We start from the raw sequence: 21,271 nt of genomic DNA on the forward strand, positions 1-21,271 counted from the left end.
GTGACTTAGCTAGAACATTAATCACATTCAAAGCTCTGCAAAATGAAGAATTGTGTAGCTATAAGCAAGGCTGCTGTCAGCTCTTACCGTGACAGCAATGTGCTGGGAAAAATACTAGCCCTTGGCTTTCCCCTTTGCTCTCCATGTTGCTTTGCATTGAGGAATCTCCTGTATGCATGCAGTTGCCCATATGCTTCCTCTCCTGCCAAAGGCAAGAGAGAAATCACCTATCTATCATTACAACACATTAATGAGCATCATCTTGAAACTCTGTGATAGGGACCATCTACTAATCTGACATGATGCACAGTGTATCCAGGGAGCAGTTCAAGGAAGACTGCTATTTAAGTATAGCCCACATAATTCAGACTGATTTTCAGCTACAGGCAGATAAGCATGGGTCAGTAGATATTTAGGATGTACCGCCTCATGCCAAGACTCCGTCTGTGTTCTGGCTACACCATCCAGCCATGTATTTTAGTGTTCAGTAGAGATCAGAACAGAGGAATAAATAAAATAGTAAAGATGCATACATACATCAACAAGACTGGTAAAGGCAGACCCTCAGCTCCCATTAAGCCTGTAATGAAAATGAGATGTAAAAGAATGCCATCTACATTAGCTTTTCTCAGAACTGCATTTTGACTAGAGATAACAGTGTTTCTGTGCTTTTAAAGACACCATGAGCACTCTATAAAGAAAGATCAGAAGGATCAAGTCACATAGAAATTCATTAAAAAAATTAATGCAATAAAATTTGCTTGTGTCATGGAAAGACACCTAAAAAAAGTCACCGTTCTTGGAAAAAGATCTTTGAACATCACCGCTATTTCCAAGTTTTTGCACAGGCTGCCACAGCTGTCTCAAGCTCAATCTGGGGCTTTGTTAGTTCAAACAAAACATTCAGAGAACCAAAGACGGCAGTTTTGTAGAAGCAGATGGGTTACAGCAGGAATGGTCACTCTTGGTTTGGGTCTAAGCTACTTTTAAACTTTGAGTACTTACAAACAGAAACGTGAAAACACATATCAGTTGTTAAACAAAAATGAAGACTCCACAGTGGTTGTGCTACTGCTAATATAAATTAGGCAAGTATTTTCTCAGACCACATTTGCTTCACCAGCACTAGATTACCCTGCAAACTTTATTAGGTGAATGGTTTCAGAGATCAAACAAAGTGTTGTACTATTACTTCTACATGTGTATTTTCAGGAAGTGAATGAGCAAGTTGGTTGCAGTTCTATTCCTGGAGTGAGGGCAAGGAGAAGGAAAAAGAAAAACAAAGCAGTATCAGCTCCTTTGCTCACATGACAGCGTGTAAACCACAAACTCCAAACACTTGAACCTAAACTCACAGAAGAGATGGCAGCCTGAAAAACGTAGCTAGTTTCAAGCAAATGTGACGGATGACCTCAGCCCCCTTTCTGCACATCCAACTGCCAAATCTCTCTTAGCTTCTCCTTAGCTGAGGCTACAGCTTTTTCCATTGCGAATCTGGGAACATCAAGAACAGGGTATGATGGTCTGAAATAAATGGAATACAAACAGAAGGGGCTCGTGTAGGGATTGTGTTATTCATTTTTACATTTAATGAAAAACTCCATTTGTTCAGTCATAACTGCTGAAGAATGACAGACTGCCACAAAACCCAGAACATCCATCCAGATACACTGGATCACCTCCAGAGGCTCTGCCAGCATGATGTTGATTTGTAAGAAACACTGTTCAAATCTGCACATACATAAAATTTTTGTTTAGCAAAGAACTGGCTATTTCAGGTTTCCGGGATATCTTAGTTTAAGGTATTTTCCCACTATTAAATTGTTACTTTTTTTTTTTTTTTAAAGACAAAACTAGCAAGAAATTATATGGCAACAGATTCAAGGTGTGGTTTGCTTAAATTAATGACAGGTATGTGGAAAGATAATTATTATATTACATTTCAGTCCACTGCAAACAGTAAAAATATCAAAGGTCCCAAAATTCAGTCTGAATAAGATATATTACTAAAACCACCACCCCCATCCTAACAGGCTAAGACATTGCATCTAACAAAATTACCCACCCGATTATTAAAGAAACAGCAATGTTACTAAGAACAGCTCACTAAATATACAGAACTACATTACCTAGGTAGAATTTATTGCAAAACCAGGAAAGAGACAGCAAACTAGAAGTCTGTCTTCCATTTCAGATTTGTATCACTTGTTCAAGTTTCACTCGCTCGCGCACACACACATACACACACACACAGAGCCTGTACACAGAAAGTTGCTAACACATTTGAGTTCCCACAGTCTCACAAGAAACCTCAAAACATTTCAGTAAAAAGTTAAAATGAGATCTTTTACCACAAGGACTATAAAATCCCCCCCACCCTCACTACCCTTGAATTTCTAAGTTTTGGATTCTAAAAACCATACATAAAAAGGAAGAGTTATTTCAGTAGCACAAAGACTACCTTAAATATATATCAAAGGAAGTCTAAGGAGAGTTAATGCAACCAAAAAAAAAAATTAAGACCTGCATCGCACACAGTCAGTGTTTTCAACACTGTTGATAAGCTGTAAATCTCTAAATGTAGTAGAGCACTGGTTGTTTTTGATTAAGTTTTAATTCTGAAGTTACATAAAAAAAAAACAGTTGTAGCAGTTCTTTTGAGCTGCTAGTTTCATGAGGAAAAAGTCCCTTTCAAAACTTCAATAAATATGCTGACATGTAAAGTTAGTTGAGGTTGTCATGCAAGACAAGTTACATAACCAAGACCAACTCAATCTTTATAATAAAGGCAACTTGCATTCAAAAATGAACTTTACCCTTACAATTTTATTCAAAGGGTAAACATGAATTAACCCAGCTGTTTACCTGAATTACAAAAGTAACATGATTCAATATGAAAATAAGAAACTGTCTACAAATCTCTGACAGTAATAAATTGCAATATACAATGCATACAGGAGTTATACAGAGCAACAAACTCTTGTACAAAACAAAAATACTTTAATACCTTTAAAATCCAATTTTTTTTTTAAATCATCATGAAAAAGATTTGAGTCAGAACTCACACCTCAATTAGTCAAGCGTCTGGTAGCTACATTACAGCTATTTAATATACAAAGAGATAAATCTCTTCACCAGTCATTAAAACTGCCTCTTCATTAGAGTTGCACAGCTTTTCCGTCTTGTGTTCCCAGATACAAAGTTTTCTTCAAATCATGAGAACTGGATTTGTTGAACACCAGAGATCTAGAGAAAGAAAATGCAAGGTTACATTCAAATGCACCTTTTCTGAAACTGCACTGCAGCTAGCAGCCTTGAATTGTCAGTGTTGGAATGTCACGACAGCCACCGCCAAAGGACTACATAAAATTCATTCTCATCTTTCACAACAGGGCAGCTGAATTAGCGTTTGAATTTTAGCAGCAGAAGGGAGAGTAAGGGACGGGATACAGTACCTGTTGATACGATGTTGTGTAGACCATAACATTCTGCTGTTGGCCATCTGTAGTTATTAAGCCTGCTGGCAACTGGTTAGCTGAAAGAAAGAGCATTTTAAGAAAGTTAGACAGGAACTGCAGGATACAAAGAGCCTCGTTTGACAGGTCTGTCACCATTAAATAACCTTTAATTGTGGTCCACTCCAGGACTCCAGAGCCATTCCTCTCCTGACAGCTACCATCCTACACTGCGTACAGACACACTTGTTACTGAGTGTTACAAGTAAGCAATTTTATTCCCATTAAGAAGAAACACTTAAGAAACAAAATTCAACTTAATTTTGCATCAGATAATCTAAAAGAAAGGGCACCTTGTTCTTCCCCTGTACATATCTGAAGCAGAACATACACAGCTGTACGTGGCAAATGGAGCAGAGTTTGCCAACCTGACCATTGAAAAAGCCATCTCCAGCATTCAATATCCCAAGAAACCTGGAGAATTCTGGTTGTTTAGACATAAGGTTAGCACTTGAGCGTACACATGTGTGAGGAACTCAATGAAATCGTTGTGCTGCTTTATAAAACAGGATCCATCAGGGACTCCATAATGTGGAAGCCTCGTGGAAGGCAGCAGAGATGAACAGAGACAGTCAATGACAAAAAAAAGGCACTGCCAGAGCCTGACATTACACTGATTGACTTCAGCACGCCGTTCAGGGTACGCACAAGAGCTCTGAATTTCATGGAGGACAGAGGAGGCCAATGAGTGGAGTAAAAAGTACTTCTGAGATTTAGAGAGAAAACAGAGGGAGTGATGCTCTAAGATAAACCTTTACAATAATGTACGTTGAGCTCTGTGACATTCAGAGTAGCTATGTTACAACTGCTACTTGGAAGCAAAGCAGCCAAACTCTTAAGTTGTAAGTTAAGTCACTGTAGCATAACAGTCTCTGCTAGGAGACAAACAATGGGGCTTTTTTGTTTCTGAAGTATGGCTGTTACTATGTATAAATAAAATGTATAACCCATTAAAAAAAATTCTGAAAACACAGTATAATCCTAACAGCTGTCATTTGAAAGCTGACACGTGGGGGTTTTTAAATTGGGTTTTTGGTTGGGTTGGTTTCCCCCCCCCCTACCTTCATGTTACTAATTTTCAAATACTTAAGTTGCAAGTTAAGAGATGCATTAAGATCATAGTGAGAAGTGGCTCTGGCAGGTCCAAAATTTTATTGCCCTTTCATCGCATGTTCCACATCCAACACATTTTAATGCCAAGCCTCTGACCCAGCCCTGGCATTAGGCTAAGACAAAGAGCTAAGGGTTATGCCACAGCAGCACAGCTATTAACTGCTACTCCTGCAGAAAGACCATCATTCTGATTAGATCTATAGCTGCCCCTATGGAAAGAAATACCTGCAGCACTTGACACAATCAGTTATTTTACAGAAAAAATCTTTTCGTCCTTCTTCTACTACTGCAACATCTCCTTTGCATCCTGCCAAGACTTAATATTCACTTCCAAAGTTGCTCTTTTCAAATCGCAGCAAATTAAGGCTTATTTCATCGAGCAGCCTGAGGCTCCCAAGCCTGAGATACTTGAACAAGTGACTAGGAGCAGATATTCAGCCTTCTGCTGTTTAACAGAGACAGTATCAAATTTGGGAAGGGGACAGAGAATCCACAGAGATAAAGGGATTTGTTTTTTCTGGTTTCCATTTTCTGGCAGGCATTGTACTCAGGCTAAGCAGAGCATGAGCATCCAGAGGAGAAACCCTTTGTGAATTTGACTCTTTGCCCATACAAAACAAGGTGTTGGATGCAGACACAATCAGGAGTTTCCAACTATATATTCTCCCTCAACTCCTGAGCTACAGTTTACAGGCTTGAAATGCAAATCAGAATATACACAAAATAAAGCTTTTGGAACAATTTCTATATATTGATTTGACAAGCTTCCAAGCTGGACAGACTCCCAACAGCTGCAATCTAGAAACCATCAGCAACATACCCCAGGTAAGTAAGTTGGGCCTATAGTTGTGCTAGTGTCTTGCTACTTCTGAACCAACAGAGCTATTACATTTGAGTGAGTATGGATAAAAGTTTACTATTTGCATTGCCTGATCTTTAACTATAAAATTAAAATAGTCATATAAAAAAAAAGCTTTCTATAAGTCCCCTGCAATATTGAGGTTTAGATGCTTAATTTCCAGCCAGTTTTATGAGCTTATCTTCCAAGCTAGGAGAGACCCAAAGAGTCTCTGTACTGTTCTATATAGCCAAAGTCATCATACTGGGAGCAAAGCGTGTTTCAGACCCTGAATAGGTCATTTCAGTCCTCAGGCTTTGAATTTTTGCTAGTTCAGTAGTTTACCAGTGATTTTAAACAGAAGACTCGGATACTTGAAAAACTAAATCTCGTCAGTAGATATGACTAGAGCTGCGCCTCCTAATTCTTTTTTTATCAGCTTCAAGATTACCAGCCCATAATATTTAAAAGCTGAGGTGAAGACTACATGCAAGAATCCAGCATTAACAAAACCAACACGAAGGCCCAACAACTGTCAGCCTTTAATTCACAGTATAAGGAAGAAAAACTACAGTGAATGCATACACTGCTGCTTGCCCTACACCTTTTAGTTGCCAATCTGTGCATTTTTTTGAATGTAAGAAATATTAAGCGCTTCAGAATTATATGAAGATGATGTTCTTCTCTGGCTCATTTCTCAAAGACGAGCTCCTCAAGTCATCAAGTCGAGTTTATTTTACTTTTTCCCCAACAGTCTTGCAAGTAGAACGAATGTGGCCTAATACATAGCTACTGGGGGGGTAAGGAAAAAAGTTTGCACCTTTCATTACAATCTATGTTTAAGTGTAGAGAAAAATACTAGCACTAATGTATGCATTTAAAAATCTTCCACAGTTGACATTAGCTATTACTAGAGTGTTATCATTTACCATTATATTACTTCATTCTGACCATAAATTCTGACTGGGAGGAGTTTATCTGAGCAGAGGTTATCCTCCAGACATTTCAAATGAGAATCTCTAAGGATCACAGGTATAACACATGGCCAGTCCAAGATGTATTCCTCAAGTTAAGAATTCTGATGTCTAAAGGAAGTGCTATTTTTAGAAAAGCCATAGTAATAATATAATAAATTAAAAAGTATTACTTACTAAATGCTTCCTCTGTGAGCTCCTCACTTAGACCATCTCCAGTTGTAACTGTTCCCCCAATTCCCTTTTCTCCTTTCATTGCCTGGAGAGGAAAAGAAAAAAAAAAAGAAAAGGAAGAATTTCTGTTAGAGTACAGTTGGTATGAGATTGTTTCAAGACCCATGAGCTCTAGCCAAGGTTTAGAACTTGCAGAAGAGTCACCGTGCAGCATCTGAAGTTTGAAATCCAAGACCTGTAAAACTCTATGGGATTTAAGAACATGCAAAGTACAAGAATATGTGAAGGATGGTTTTCATCTTAGCTGTACTCCTTAGAAACAGAAAGTCTGCAAACTAGGATTGTGTAATTCTAAGAAAGGCTTTCACCTTCTGCAAAAAGTCAAAGATCTGCAGTAATCCAGAAGCAGCAGTTAAGAGTATTTACAAGAAATCACAGAATCTCAGAACTACCGAGAATGTGCAACATTTGCTTACCAACTACACACAAGTGCCATCATCATACAGCTAAGAGTTGACATTTAAAACCAAGATATTGGATTTCTTTTCCCGCATCAAGGACTACAGCCAGAAAGGATATCAGCACAGAAAGCCAAGGCTCTCAGTCATCTGCATGCAGTTTTACAAATATGAAGTTTGATGCTCTACACTATTACATAAGAACATGTAAGAAAATAAAATAGGTGTAAAAAGTATTCTCTGCAACTGTTTGATGTAGACTAAATACTAAGCTACAAAACAGAAATATTTCACTATATACAGTACCCTGAGGACAGAACTAGCTGGAATGGAGGTTTAAAACTGATGAGCAAAACCATCCAATCCCTCCAGTTAAAACCCAATCCCACTACTCTGCTACCACAGCATATGTATCTGCAAAAATGGTCACTTCAGAATGAAAGTAGCATAGACACACTTCAGACTTCTCCGGAAGTACTAAAACTAGTTAGGCACTACTTGCATTTTTAATTAAAGCACATACAGCAGTTTGATGGCATGTGCAACTGCTACACAGAACTCGAAAACAATAGCATACAGCAGTACTTCAACTTTTAGATTACACCTTCTGTTACTCATCACAGCAAATGACTTTCTGGGAAGGCAAAGCTTCAACTGCTATCAGCAAATTAACTATCATTAGCGAGTCTGACCCCATTAATTAAAATCTTAGGTTTACAGAACAAAAAGTCTGAAGAGCATCTCTATCTACAGCACTGCCAATTTAGACATACCCACTTCACTCATGCCAGTAAAACCCAGTAGCCATACCAACAGAGGGAAAACAAACAAACAAAACAACAACAACAAAAAAAATTGTTTTGAGTTTTTTTCCCAGGATTGCTTTAATCCTGAACAACTTCTTCATTCAGGACTATGAGGAAGAGAAGTCACTGGATAAAAATACCTTTGATTTGTTTGGTTAAATCTGGTATTCTGAGGTAAAAGAACACCAAACTAAAGAAGCAAGCAAGCATAAGTCTCTTTGGTCTTCAGACAGAGAGGTGGGGGGCAGACCAGAACAAAAAACCCAAGCAGAAGCAACTTGTTTTTCAAAAAGTTTAAACTACTGAACAGAAAAAAAAGTTACTTTCTGCTACAGAAGGGATAAATTAAAATGCTTGGATCACATACCTAGCATGTACTGTGCATCAAAAGCAAATTGAGAGACAGGGTAAAAAAACAGATTAAAAAAAAAAAAACATTGAAGCAGATAGGCTTCCATGTGAATCATTATTCTGACATGATAAAAACAACTTTTTCTTTTGCAGTTCTGAAGCCCAGACAAACAACAAGCATTAGGCTAGTTCCTCAGAGGATGCAGTCTAGTACAGTTTTATTGATTGAACCCAAAGATTGAATTAAGTATTCTTAATAGGCACCTTTAAAGAACAGAGTTATTTACTACCAGCAATATATTGGAGAATTTATTCAGTTGAAAGCTTTAACTACTTTGAATCAGCAAGTCTAATCAAAATGCTTACTTACTCTTTTTTCCTCTTTATATCCTCTGGAATGCTTTTAAACATTACATTAGTCCCTGACAATAGCTGTGAGATACTGTGCAAGTTATCCATTATACAATTACAATGACGGGGAGCTAAGGATAAACACAACCAGGTTAAATAAATGAGGAAATACTGAAGTAGATACCAACCTCTCTGAATTTTTGGAGGTATAACTTCAAAGGTTCAACATAGCTATCAAACCCTAAGGTAGACATGGCAAAGAGAATATCTTCTCCATTGATGGTCTTTCTTTTCTCTTGGTGACACCTCTCACTTGCTTCTGACGTTATAAAGCTGATGAATTCACTTACACACTCTTGCACACATTCCTTTGCATCCTTAGCAATCTAGTAAGGAAAAAGTATCATAAAATGATTAATCAAGACACAGGATGAAAAAAAAAACAAACCACCAAAGAATACACTAGATAATAAAGGAAACATCCCAAAACCTGATGATAATAGCCATTTAGGCAACACCCATATGTGAAGGAACCACTGGATGTCATCACTGCTCTATGTAAGCACAGCTGCAACACGATTTTAATCTAAGTTTTACTATTTCAAGCAGCACAGCAAACTGCCAGGATCTTCTGCAGTCATAACTATGTTCTGTACAAGCTTTTACATACAGATGCATCTCAATATTGCTTACTTTGCTTACCTACACCTTCTCTTTAAACCTGTTCATTACAATGTCACAGCCCACTTCCATCTTCCTTTTAATAGACCCAGCAGTTCCAACCCCACTGTAGTACATTCCCACAAATTTGGCAACAAGTATTTTTATCCTGACCAGTTCACAGACTAAAATATACACCTAGCAGCAAGCCTCTCTCATTCTGGTGTAAATTTTCCAAATGAGAATTCAAACAAAGAAACCTATGCCCCTGGCAAGAATGAAATAGGTAAATTTCATTATGGTTTTCAGCTGGACAAAAGTAAGTTACCTGACTTAAAATAACAGCAAGCATTACTCATTATTATTTGGGAAGCTGACAGGAGCCAACTGAAAGATTATAATAATTAAGATTCTTATTCTTCACATGAGAAGAACCTGTTTGTATTTAAAAAAAAAAAAGAAGCAGTAACCCTATGTAGAATCTTCACTAGTTCCTCTGGTATTTTCAGATACATAGGGTGAGATTTTCAGAAGTACTCATCAGCCAGCAGCTTCCCTTGCAGTTTTTCACAAACATGTCCCTGATATTTCAAGATAGCTCAACATCCCATATGCTAAATTCTTGAGAAAAATCTCATCTTGATCACTAAAAATTTATGACAATATGGACTAGTGAAGAAATTTTCACAGCAAAGATATAAATGTAACACCCAGATCTTCAGAAAGCCCTGAACACTATGAAAGTACAAGCAGATGCAAGTAAATTATGTCTTGGTTCTATTTAGAGTGATCTCAAAAAAAGAAAAAAAAAAGAAAAAAAGAAATCAGCTTTAGCTAGAGGAAATGTTACTGGGGCAGGAATTGTATTGGAATACAATAGAGGAACAACAAGTAATAGGAGCCCTGCAAAGGTTTTAGATAAACAGGTAGAACAGTCAGACACTTATACAATCACCAGCTCAGCAGAATGGATTAAAAAGTCTATTCTTAGAAGTAAGAAATAAAATAAATCTTTCAATATCGGGCCTTATCTGCTACATGGTATAAGGCAGACTTCTTGGGTCATTTTGGCATTTGGATATGTAAAGATTCCGGTGATGGAAGACTAACCATTCTCTTTCCTTCAGGATAAGGACTGGATTTTTATTTCATCCAAAATGGTTCACTTATTCCAAATTTTATGCACCTCAGTAAAAGCAGATTAAATTTTGTAAGAGAATTGCATAGAAAATAATTCTTACTGATATGGGACTGTCACCAAGTCTGACCCATTACAACAATTTCGGAGAACACATCTTGGAAGAAGAAAGCCCTGAAAGCCCTATGAAGAGCACTGTTCTGGATACTCTAATTACAGCAGTTGCTAAAAGCTTTCAGAAACCTAAGAAAAATGGACTTGGTCTCAATCGCCTCCTGCTCAGATTTTTTTTTTTTCCTTTTTTATTTTCTTTTCTAAGGCTTTTCTCCAATAAACCAGGATCATTTGGAAAAACATATTGTTCTACCAGCTCAAGTTCACTCAGAGGAAGGAATAAAACTCATTAACACACTTTACCAGACAAGGGTATTACCTTTCCTGTTTGGGGTATGGCATTTTTCATTATCCTTGCCACATTTGCAATTGGAAGATATATATCTTGTTCTCTAAAACTCTCTTTTGAGCCATTTGTATCTTCGTGATCGTTCATGCTGTCCTCTGTGTCTAATGAAATAAAGAAAAATTAACAGAAATTGTATTTGATAGACAGCAGGCAATAATTAAGTCAGTTTAAAATCTTACACTGAAGGATGAAGACCTTTGAAAGCACAGTGTACTAACACTGTAGAAATAATTAAAAAAATAGATGCGACACCAGGGTACTTTTATGGTTGTTCGATACCATCTTTATCACATTATGCGCAGAAATGTACGTGGCTGCTGAACACCAAGCATTCTTAATGTCATGTCAAAATACAAATTGTTTCCTAGAACATCAATTTTTTTTTATCATCACCTCAAAGGTCTCTGTGTCAACATTGAAAAAGCCAAGCCCCACCTTCAGACTGCAGAAAAAATGCTTTATACAGATGAGGCATTATGAATACAAATAATTGCAAATTCTTAGCTTGAGAGAAGATAGCAGAGAACTATACAAGAACTGGAAGGAAATATATATATATACACACACACACACAGAAGTAGTATTTACTGTAACGTTTCTTACCATCGTGAGGCTGTATCACATAGTGACTGCCACCAATGTAATCTCCAGCAATTCCTAACTGAGAAGCATCCGTTGTGGAGCTATCACCATCCATCTACAACCAGAAGAAGGAAACCTTTCAGGTATGTTTGTTACACCATTAAGTGCAGCTATGGCTGACAAACAGCACTTTAATCAACTTAGAACTATGAGACCAATTTATACAAAGCATAAATATTTTGTCATTTGAGAACAGTATTCCTTCTCTCGTTACTGAGCTTTACTGACAGTGGAAACAGTGAAACTGTTTTGTGAAGCTTCCCCAAAAATTCAGCTGGAGGCACAGGCCGTGCACAGCAACATTTGGTTCATGCAGCACATATAAAGCAACCTTGTGCTGTTCCCATGAAAGTCTGACCAGAACAGGTCAAGGCATCTATTTCTCTGAACAACCCTCGAAACCTACGCTCACTGAAGACTTTACCTACAGTTGTTACACAGAGTGCATCCTTCACTCATCATTAGCCCCCGCCCAAACAGCTTTTGTCAAGCGCACCAACAAACTTCTCTCAGCCAGACCTCAGGACCAGCTCTGTATCCGCATCCTCATCCTCCCTGAGGCACCAGTCACTCCCAGCTGCCTTCCGAGTCCCGTTTTCCTTCGCTTTCCCTGGTCCTGCCCTGCCTCGCTCCTCTGGGCATCCTCCAGTGCTCCCTTCACAGTGTTCTGACGTGGTGGCCAACAAGAAGTCTTCTCCTTGAGGCTTTAGAGACGAGGTCACAGTTTAATAGGCAATTTGAATGCCAGGAGAAAGAAGGAAGCCAGAAGAGCCAGCATTTCCCTCCCCGGCTGGGGACCCTTGTCCCGGGAAGCAACAACCACGTTTCAGCTGGAAGAGTCTGGGAGATGCCTGCCTTCCCCCTTCCAAACGGGGCAAAACTACTGAGATCATCAGCAGCCATTTGCTGCTAATTCTCAACGTTTGCTAGGAAATCAACTTTGTGAACAAGCCAAGGGGTCTCGCAGTGCTGCTCCGAACAGAGGCTGTGCCCCAGAGGCTCCTCAGCAGCCTGCCGTCTCACCGCTCGGAGACATCGCACATATCATGCTTCCTCGTTCTGCGGAGGTGAAAGAGGCGAAGATGCCTCCTACATCCCTTGGAGGTTCACATCTCTTTAGTGAGGACTTGCCACAACAGCAACAGAACACATCGCTGCCTTCTGCACCCACGTTTTGCCACCATACACAACACACAGACATATGTGCATTCTTGCAACAGCAAATGCTTTGGCCCATGTAACCTGTTACCATATTACATTTTGCCTTTTTACAGGAATAACTAATTTCCTTAAACAGTCAGCAGGTGCTCAGTAGAAAGCGTAGACCTACAAAAAAAAAAAATCATAGCAGACAACAGTTCCACTTTCAAAGGGGCTATTTTAGCAGTGCCAAATATAAGTCTGAATTCAAGTTTCCAGCTTTTAAAAACTTTTGGACAATCTTGACTTTTTTCCAGCTGCAGGTGTCTTGAAAATTGCATTTAAAAAGTGTATTAAAAATAAGCTTTTTGCAGAACATTGAGCTGCCATGCTTTTTCTCGTGTAGGGTGGTATTTTTGCAGTCATGTGCTTTAATAATGCTTCTTTTGGAGAGAGGAAACAATGCAAAAATTAGGGAGGGAGCAGGGGTTCCCAGCACATGCAAACTCTTTCAACATAGGCACACAAATCCAAAGATATTTTTTAACACATTTAGATGCACAGCACCAGATTCACCTTTGCCCTGAATTTTCTTGGCTGTGTTTAACATCAAACAACTCTGTTAACATTTGCTTATCTACCCGTTTGCTAGAAAATCAGCTCTTCCATTCCCATTCTACACTTCAAACTGTTCCTTCTCTGGATCAGCACTTCCCATCCTACCCTCTCCCCAGCCCAGCTGTTTCTGATGAGAGCAGCCAGCCTTACTGACAAGCTACACAGACAGCCCCATGGGAGGCAGAACCTGGCTCCATTCAGTCACCGACCTACACCAGCTGTGCAGGTACCCTGGTGTCCTTGGAAAACAAGTCCTGTCCCAAAGGGTTGCGTGGTCATTGCCGGTGAGACCATGCAGCTCGCTTCTTTACAGACCATTAGCCTGAAGAGGGAGGGAGAAGCAGTCTTGTGCTATTTTTATACCTACCCAGAAATATGAGCAACTTAACCTCTCTCTAATCTGCACTTTGCCTGTGGCCACAGGGCTGGGGTTTGCTTTCAAACCTTTAGGCAACGTCCGGTGCTACGCTTGGCCACAGATGCGCAAGTAACCCGAGCGTTGCTCACATTCAAGGCAATACTACAACAGCTGGATGTAGCCTTAGGAGCTGCTTAAGAGAAAAAAAAACACTCTTCCGCCTCTTCCTCATTGTACAGAATACTACACACACACACTGCTTTTTTTAAAGCACTTCTGGTCCCTTTTGATGGGCTTTTGTAAAACAGTTTCACTTCTTACACAGCAGCTCTGCCCAAAGGAAGGGTAGCATTTTAGGCATTAGCTTTCCATGTGCCAACTTTCATGTAAATTCACTTTGTCTGCATTTTGCAGACTCTTTGTTGGGAGATTTAACTTTGCTTTTCAACTTTCCAAAGGGTCTCCAGTTTGCTTACTCAGCTCACTGTAATGACAATGCAAGGATATCACAATCCTGCACATCAAGACCACCAAAATCGACATCACCCATCGTTAAGAGAGTTGTCTCTCTTTTCCTTCTGCAATTTGAAGCAATTGACATTCTGCAGTCTGGTAAATCCCAAAAGCTACCTCCAAAATTAAGTTAGGATTTCCTGGCAGTCTTGTCCTCAGTTTAGGCGCTCTGATCCCTACTAGAATTTAACTCAGAATTAGGGTCTCCACGAACTTTAAACATTAAGTTTATTCAGCCCCAGTACTATTTTAAATGCCTTGATGTTTCTTCCCCTCTCCTTTTTCAGTCTTCTCTGAAACATATCTTCTAAAACTTTCCTTTTTCCAGGATTGCAATATTCTTCACATTTCTGCAGTGATGTGATAATTCACTGGTTTCTGCTCACCTGTCCTGCAGCCTACCCCATCTGAATCTTTATTGCCAAGACCCAGCAATATTATTTAAGAAATCATCTTGCTTTCATTAGGTCAGCTCACCTTCAAAAGACAACTCCTGCTTGAATCTCTTTTAAACCTCTGCTGCATCTGTAGACAGTTTTGGCCATATTAGACTAATGCATCCACAAGGTACTATCTTTGCTTTTATTCTTTTCTGTGTGCATATTTCCATATCTACTTACAGTATGTATTACTTCACCATTAGTGAGAATTTGAGTGGAAGCTTATCAACATGATGAATCTAAAATAGCAATTAGCAAAATTGACAGGAAAAGGCTTGCAAAAGAAAAAGGCAGATCAGTCTCAGATAAAGAAAACAGGCACTGACAGCTTAGCATCAACTGAAATTACTTCTGTGGGTATTACTTTAAGAAAGATTTTTAGCTGCCAGGACAACCTCGGGACAGGGGATTACAGACAGCGTAACAACCTTCTGCATAACACTTAGCATAACCAGGTCCTAATCCAGGATCACAGGGTAATTCAGGTTGGAAGGGGCCTCAGGAGGTCTCTAGTCCAACCCCTGCTCAAAGCAGGGTCAGCTCCAAGCTCAGAGCAGGTCGCCCGGGGGCTTTATCCAGCCACAACTTGAAGACCTTCATGGACAGAGCCTGCCCAGCCACCCTGCGAGCCTCTCCCACAGCTTGGCTGGCCTCACCGTGAGAAAAGGAGCAGCATCTCTACACACTACTTCAATCCAAGTAAGTCTGATGAAGAATTTCAGTCAGATTTGTCATTTAACTCAAATCTAGATCTAGGCATCTGAATATAGCAACTGTAATTAATATACCATCTAGTCACCCTACTAGTATTTCTTTGAGCCTGATGGATGACACAAACATGACCCTGCTGAAAAACGTGGCCACTGCTATTCTAGTCATCTCATAATGAACACGGTTAGACATTGAAGTATTATGGTTTTAATTTCAGATGTTCAAAACTTAAGTCAATCACCACATATCTGATTGTGAGCTCAGCACAAGCTCTGTAATACATACAACACAATGCTCAGAAAACGAGAAAGGACTGCTCTCAATACACTGTTGATAATTAATCCCCCCCTTTAAACAAAAAAAACCCCAACAAAACAACAAATACACAAAACAAACTAAACTTTCAGTGTCCCCAAAGTTACTCTAAAAAGGCAGCAGTCCAATGCAGCATAGAAACAACACCCTGCCTACAGTAAATACAGTAACTGGAGTCACTGGGAGACTAAAAGGACAAGAGTTCTTACGCCGGTACGTTTCATAGGAAGAGCTACTTCTTTGGATGGAAGTAGATGCCAAATTTCATGAACAGGCAGAATCCTGGGAGAACTAATCCTAAAACGTTCAGATGGGTGAGAACCCTCCTCTCATATTTTGCTCTAGCCCCTGGAACTGTTACAACTTTCTTTAAAGTACCTATTTGGAGATTACGTATCCCATCTGCATGGCAGTTTCAGCATGCAGACACTACAATGTCTTTTAATACATTACAGTGTCCTCTATACCTGTGTGGCTAGGGAGGAGGGCTTCCAACACACTGGTCTAGTAGCACATACTGCACACATCTTCAAGAAGCACTTACTGCATGTTGTACATTATCCTTAGCCATTAGTGCTAGGAAAACACTGAAGCTCCTCCATGCATGCATACACATATTGACTGAATCAAGACTTGAGAGCTAAGCATATCAGAAGTGACATGTCAGCCTCTGAAGTGACCGTGCCACCATCTGATTTTTAACAACAACGAGGGAGAGAAACCCAAGTCAGTACAGGACACTCAACCCAAACATTCAGTGATACACTGCAAAAAGCATCTAAATACAGAGCAGCAGCACGAAGTTTTCTGGTGGTGGTTTTCTGTTTGTTTTTTTTTCTTTAATGAAAAAGAATATTACTAGGAATATACAAATCAACAGATCCAGGGAAATTAACCCGAGAAATACATTAAAAGAGAACCATTTCAGATCAAGGGCATCAAAGAAAATTCAGTAATAAGATGGAAGTGAATGAACATACAGGTTTACACTGACATCTGGCAGAAAGTTTTCTGGAGGATGCTTAAAAATATATGCTCCTGTCAGCTGCCCACAACTCAGGCTGTTCCTAGAATACATCTATACTGAATTAATAAAACCTCAGTGTCTCAAAGTAAATCTTGCATCCTGTTTAATCTTAAGAGCTCTCTTAAGAGAGCAGTATCAGTGGCTCAGCTAAACGATAACTAAAGAAGAATGCAAGCCCTGACCTGTTAGCACCTAGGAGAGGGTCTAAAACTTAGATCAGTATAAAAGGCAAAAATAGAATCAAAGAAACAAGATTTTGTCTTCAGAATGGGGAATTTATCTGGCAATGATTTGCAAAACTGGTCTCTTGAGGGGAAACCAAAGGCCTCTTGCGATTTAAGTACTACACATGGTATTTATCCACTCTGTCTCCCAAAACTGCTACCCTACAAGAGGGACAGCAGAAAATGATACGCAATGAACTGAAGCACTTGGTACACTTTCCACACAGAGTTGTCCCTGCCATAGAAGCAGGATAGAAATGACAACTAAAACTGTAGGTAGGAACCACATCAGTCATTGTAGATTGATTTTGCCACCACACCTTATCACAAGAGATGTAAAGCTGTAAAGCAGTAACAGCAGCTGCTGCTCCTAAACAGAAATACAGAAAGAATTTTTAATTGAAAATACATTTTTAATTTCCTTTTATTTTTCAATGACTTCTGGAGAACCTAATTTCCCACTGAATTTTCACGTGGCAGCAAAGCAGTGTCTCCTGCATCAAGAAACACCGACTGGTAAATGCACTCACGGGCCATCATTCCAGCAGATCCACAAAAATGTAAAGCTAAAACCCCTTAGCATGTGCCTAGAACACAAACAGATGCTGCACTGTGTCTCTCCATCTTGGGCTCCTCTGATCTCTCACATTTAGTGTTTTCCCCCACAACAGAATAACATTAGGAAAAGCAGACTGATGCTGAGAGGACCTGACAGCGTCACTAAGGCTCGTTAGCATCTAGGCTGTACCAGGCTCCTTCCCTTGGACCACCGGGAAGAAACCTTTCCCTTATGAAATCCAAATAGGGCCTTTTCACCTTCCCCCTCCACATACCATATTATCAACGTTATGGCTCATCTTAGGAGCCCTGATGTCACTGGCCACAAGTCCCCTCCACAGGGATCCAGCTGTGCTAGAGTATGCAGTGGCTCCTTACTAGGCTGCCTAACTGTTCACAAGCATGGTTAGCTGCAATATATATGGGTGGACTAACAATGCATATATTTTTACATCAAGCAGGAGTGGATCAGTGATATGGAGCAAGCAGGAGAAATTCAGTTTCCATGCCTTCTCTTTTTTGGCAGTAAAAGAGAGAAGCTGGAGGAGAAAAAAACCGAGATGAACGGAGGCAGTTTTGTTGCTTTTGCAGATGCTGGAAGAGGGCAGCGGTGCTGAACAGACTGCACCCGCACCTCCTTCCTCCTGCAACACGGACTGAAAGCCCCATATTGCCTTTCCACATTAAGTTTTTTATGCTTTTCTAGCATTTTTTGTTGTGAAAAACTAAGCTTATCTGTTTATTAAAGCTGCAGTCCACAAATCCTGCCTTTTTCAAGTTTGATAACATCTGTAAGTTGGTTATGCTTTTCCTTCATTGCAGTAGTACCTCAAGTGTGCCAAGAAGCTTATTCCTCTCAAGCAATAAGGCAAATAAGTTTTACAAAGCTAGTTCAGACCAGGCCAGTATTTTCAGTCAAAATTATCAAATTTGCTGACACTTCGTTTTAGTCTACCGATATTGTTTACACATTGTTTAGTATGCATATATATAGAGTCATGTTTTGCACTTTTTACAAGCATCCTGCCAGTAAAACATCAATTTCCAAACACCGTGTTTCTCTAAAGTACTATTGCAAAACTCAGTACTGAAAAGTCAAGTTTCTTCCTAAGCAAAATTTTAAAGGTGAAGCGACATTAGAGATTTGCATTTGAAAGCACTAAAGGAAGAGCCTTGCAAGCCCTTTTTAAATGTTGACAAACAAGATATCTGACTTGAAAAGTTTCATAGTATTTGTTTCGTATCTTCACAGTATCTTGAACAATCTTTTTCATTCTATTTCTGTACACTGCCTCCCTCCATGTAATTATTACCACAAACAAGAGGCTATCTATTAACCTTTGAACTGCTGTAATTGTCAAATATTAAAGTCTAAAGAGTAACATCCAGTATTCTTGACTTCTTTCAAATATAATTTCATAGCTGTAAATGCTAGCAGCGAAGACCATATATAATCACCCGCTCAATGCAGAGTACAAGCAACTCATGCAGACCTCATAAATAATGATTCAGATTAAACCATCTTGGGTCTCCCAGAGAATTACAGATGGATCCTCCTTTAACATTATAACTATCACGCCATAGGCCACGCCACACAAGTAAATTAAAAAAAAAAATGTAATCACCAAGCGTATTGTTTAGGAACACTATGCTAATGATTATGCATACGCACCGTTTCTCCATTTCTGCAAGCCAATTAAAGCCAAGACTGTGAATAATGCCCAAAGCGGCTCCTTCCATTTTGCTTTTCACTACTTCGCCTGAGCTTCTTTTGAGAAAGCTGCAATTTTATTTTTTTTAAATTGACAATAACTTCCATCTGTCAGTGAGACAGGCAAAGCTTACTACATGTAAGAGAGCCCATTCAAGGGCTGAAATCCAGATTTCTACATGCTTCACTGCCTAGAAATGTTTGGGTCATCAATTATTTTGCCCTCCCAAAAGCAATCCAAGAACACCAGGTAGCTTTTACATGACAACTCTTTGCAGAACAAAATATTTTTGGTTAAGCCTTGAAGAAATTGGTAAAAGCTAGAAGTTGACTGTTTTTCTATTGCTGCAGGATTGCAGCAGGACCTAGGAATGTTTCTTTAACTGGTGTTCTTAAAGAGCTGCAGAAACATTACTAGAACACATGGATTTTTTTTATTTTCCAGCATGATTGCCTGCGACTAACCTCCACGATATTCTTCAGGATTGCCAACTACATAATTTCTGGATGGAGCAGTGGCTGGCACACACAGGTATGCCCAAGAACACTCGCCGAACACACAACAGCGTGTGCAGACACTGAGGACGGCAGTCCCGTCTCTCTCCTACCTGCCATGTGTGTTAGGGACAAGCCACCGATGCTGCTCGGCTGTGCCAGCCGATCGATCTCACTTCCTCACTTCGTGCCCTTCAATGATGCAACAGCAGCCAGCGCAGGGGCACGAGGGGGAGAACCTTCCTATTGACACAAACAGCCTCAAAGTCTTCCCTGCACCCGGCTTGCACCTGTCCCATAGACACCTTGTCTATCGCGTCCCCTCGTTTTCACACTGAGCAACACAGCGCACCCCCAGTTATTCAGCAACTTTATTGTTAACCACCTCGGCTGTGACTTCTGGCAGAAGGCAGCAGCCTCCCGTGCCCGTGGAGGGGGGGAAGGCCCTCCTGCAGACCACTGCCCGTTATTCTCTCCCCGAAATGCCGTACCCGCACCAGGCTGCCCGCGCCGTCACCCGGCTCCTCTCACCGCATCCCGGGGCCTCGCCCTACACTCCTTATCCCTGCAAAAGGCGGGCCGAGAGACCTTCAAGGAAATTTCGGTCTCGACAACAACGGCGGCGGCAGCGGGGAGGCCGGGCCGCTCTCGCCCCGCTGCCCGGCTCCCGGCCCGGTGAGGGGCCGTGGGCGTGGTGGGGGCCCGCCAGAAGCGCGGCGGGGCCCCGGCCCCTCGCTCCCGCGGCGAGGGAAGGGGGCTCGGCGGGCTGAGGCGCTGGCCGGGCAAAAACAAAAGGGAGCGAAGCCCCCTCCGCCCACGAACGACGACGCGCGGCCGCCACAAAGCCGCCCCCCCCCCCCCCACCTCCCCGCCCGCCATGCCGCCGCCGGGAAGAGGGGGCCCTGGGGCAGACCGAGCGCGCCCGCCGGGCCGGGAGGGAAGTCGCCGCCGAGGGGTCGCGGCAGCCGCCAGGCCGGCCCGGGTCAGGGGAGGTCGTACGCCCCGCCGCGACCTCAGCGGGCGGCGAGGGGAGCCGGCGGCCCCGCCTGCCCGCGCACCGGCGGCCGCGGCCCGGCCCGCGGCGGACACGGCTGCGGGGCAACGGCGCTCCCGTCCCCGCCTCCTACCCCCCCCACACCCCCCGCCGCCGCCGCCGCCTAGGCCACAAAATGGAGCCGGAGCCCGGGGCGGGGGGGGGGAAAGCACCTCCTTGCGCCTGGCCCCGCAAAGAGAGGGGGACACCGGCGGGGGCAGCCGCCCCAGCACCCCTGCCAAGACCCCCCGCCGCCGCCTCCCCGCCCGCTCTCTCGCTCCGCTCCCCCCCGGCCGCGCGGCCCCCGCGTCTCCGGTCGCACAAAGAGACGAGCGGCCGGTAAGCGGGGCCCGGGGGCTGCCGCCCCCCACTTCCTGGTCCCCGCGGCGGCGGCGCGGCGGCAGCGCCGGGGCCCGGGGAGGGAGACGGACATTTCATTCGAGCCTGCAGTGGAACCGGTTACCAATCATTGGCCGGAGCCAGGCACAAACCTCCAGTGCGGCCCTGGTTGGCTCCCTCCGCAAATCGGCTGTTTGGTTGGACAGAAAATGGCTGCGAAGGAACCAGTCCCAGCGCGGAGCCCCGCTTCCCGCAGCCGGGCTGCCCTCCCTCCGCGCCGCCTCCCCGCCACGCGCGCCGGCTCTT

At 41.9% G+C, this 21,271-nt stretch overlaps 1 protein-coding gene across 4 annotated transcripts; it reads right to left on the minus strand.

Annotated features, from left to right (window-relative positions):
- Nucleotides 1-1,555: 1,555 nt before the first annotated feature.
- On the minus strand, nt 1,556-21,270 carry NFYB (nuclear transcription factor Y subunit beta). 4 transcript variants are annotated; one of them, XM_052790932.1, is made up of 7 exons: nt 21,118-21,270; nt 11,445-11,538; nt 10,812-10,942; nt 8,769-8,966; nt 6,618-6,699; nt 3,456-3,535; nt 1,556-3,246 (listed from the first exon to the last, which is right to left on the minus strand). In XM_052790932.1, the coding sequence occupies exons 2-7, from the start codon at nt 11,536-11,538 to the stop codon at nt 3,214-3,216; spliced, it is 618 nt and encodes a 205-aa protein (XP_052646892.1). In that variant the 5' UTR covers nt 21,118-21,270; the 3' UTR covers nt 1,556-3,213. The 4 variants fall into 4 exon arrangements, with proteins under 4 accessions (XP_052646892.1, XP_052646889.1, XP_052646891.1 ...); XM_052790929.1 differs by having other exon boundaries at nt 21,090-21,244; XM_052790931.1 differs by lacking the exon at nt 21,118-21,270 and adding an exon at nt 19,707-19,730.
- Nucleotide 21,271: the final 1 nt, after the last annotated feature.

Source organism: Harpia harpyja, chromosome 6, assembly GCF_026419915.1.
Source record: "Harpia harpyja isolate bHarHar1 chromosome 6, bHarHar1 primary haplotype, whole genome shotgun sequence".
In the NCBI taxonomy this organism is placed as follows: Eukaryota; Metazoa; Chordata; class Aves; order Accipitriformes; family Accipitridae; genus Harpia; species Harpia harpyja.

Excerpts from the sequence above, each read along its gene's own strand:
- NFYB (XM_052790932.1), bottom strand. The coding sequence starts at position 11,538 with ATGGATGGTGATAGCTCCACAACGGATGCTTCTCAGTTAGGAATTGCT. Across the intron at positions 8,967-10,811 it reads CCATACCCCAAACAGGAAAG|ATTGCTAAGGATGCAAAGGA; the intron begins GTAATACCCTTG and ends TTTCCTTACTAG. Across the intron at positions 6,700-8,768 it reads ACCTCCAAAAATTCAGAGAG|GCAATGAAAGGAGAAAAGGG; the intron begins GTTGGTATCTAC and ends TTTCCTCTCCAG.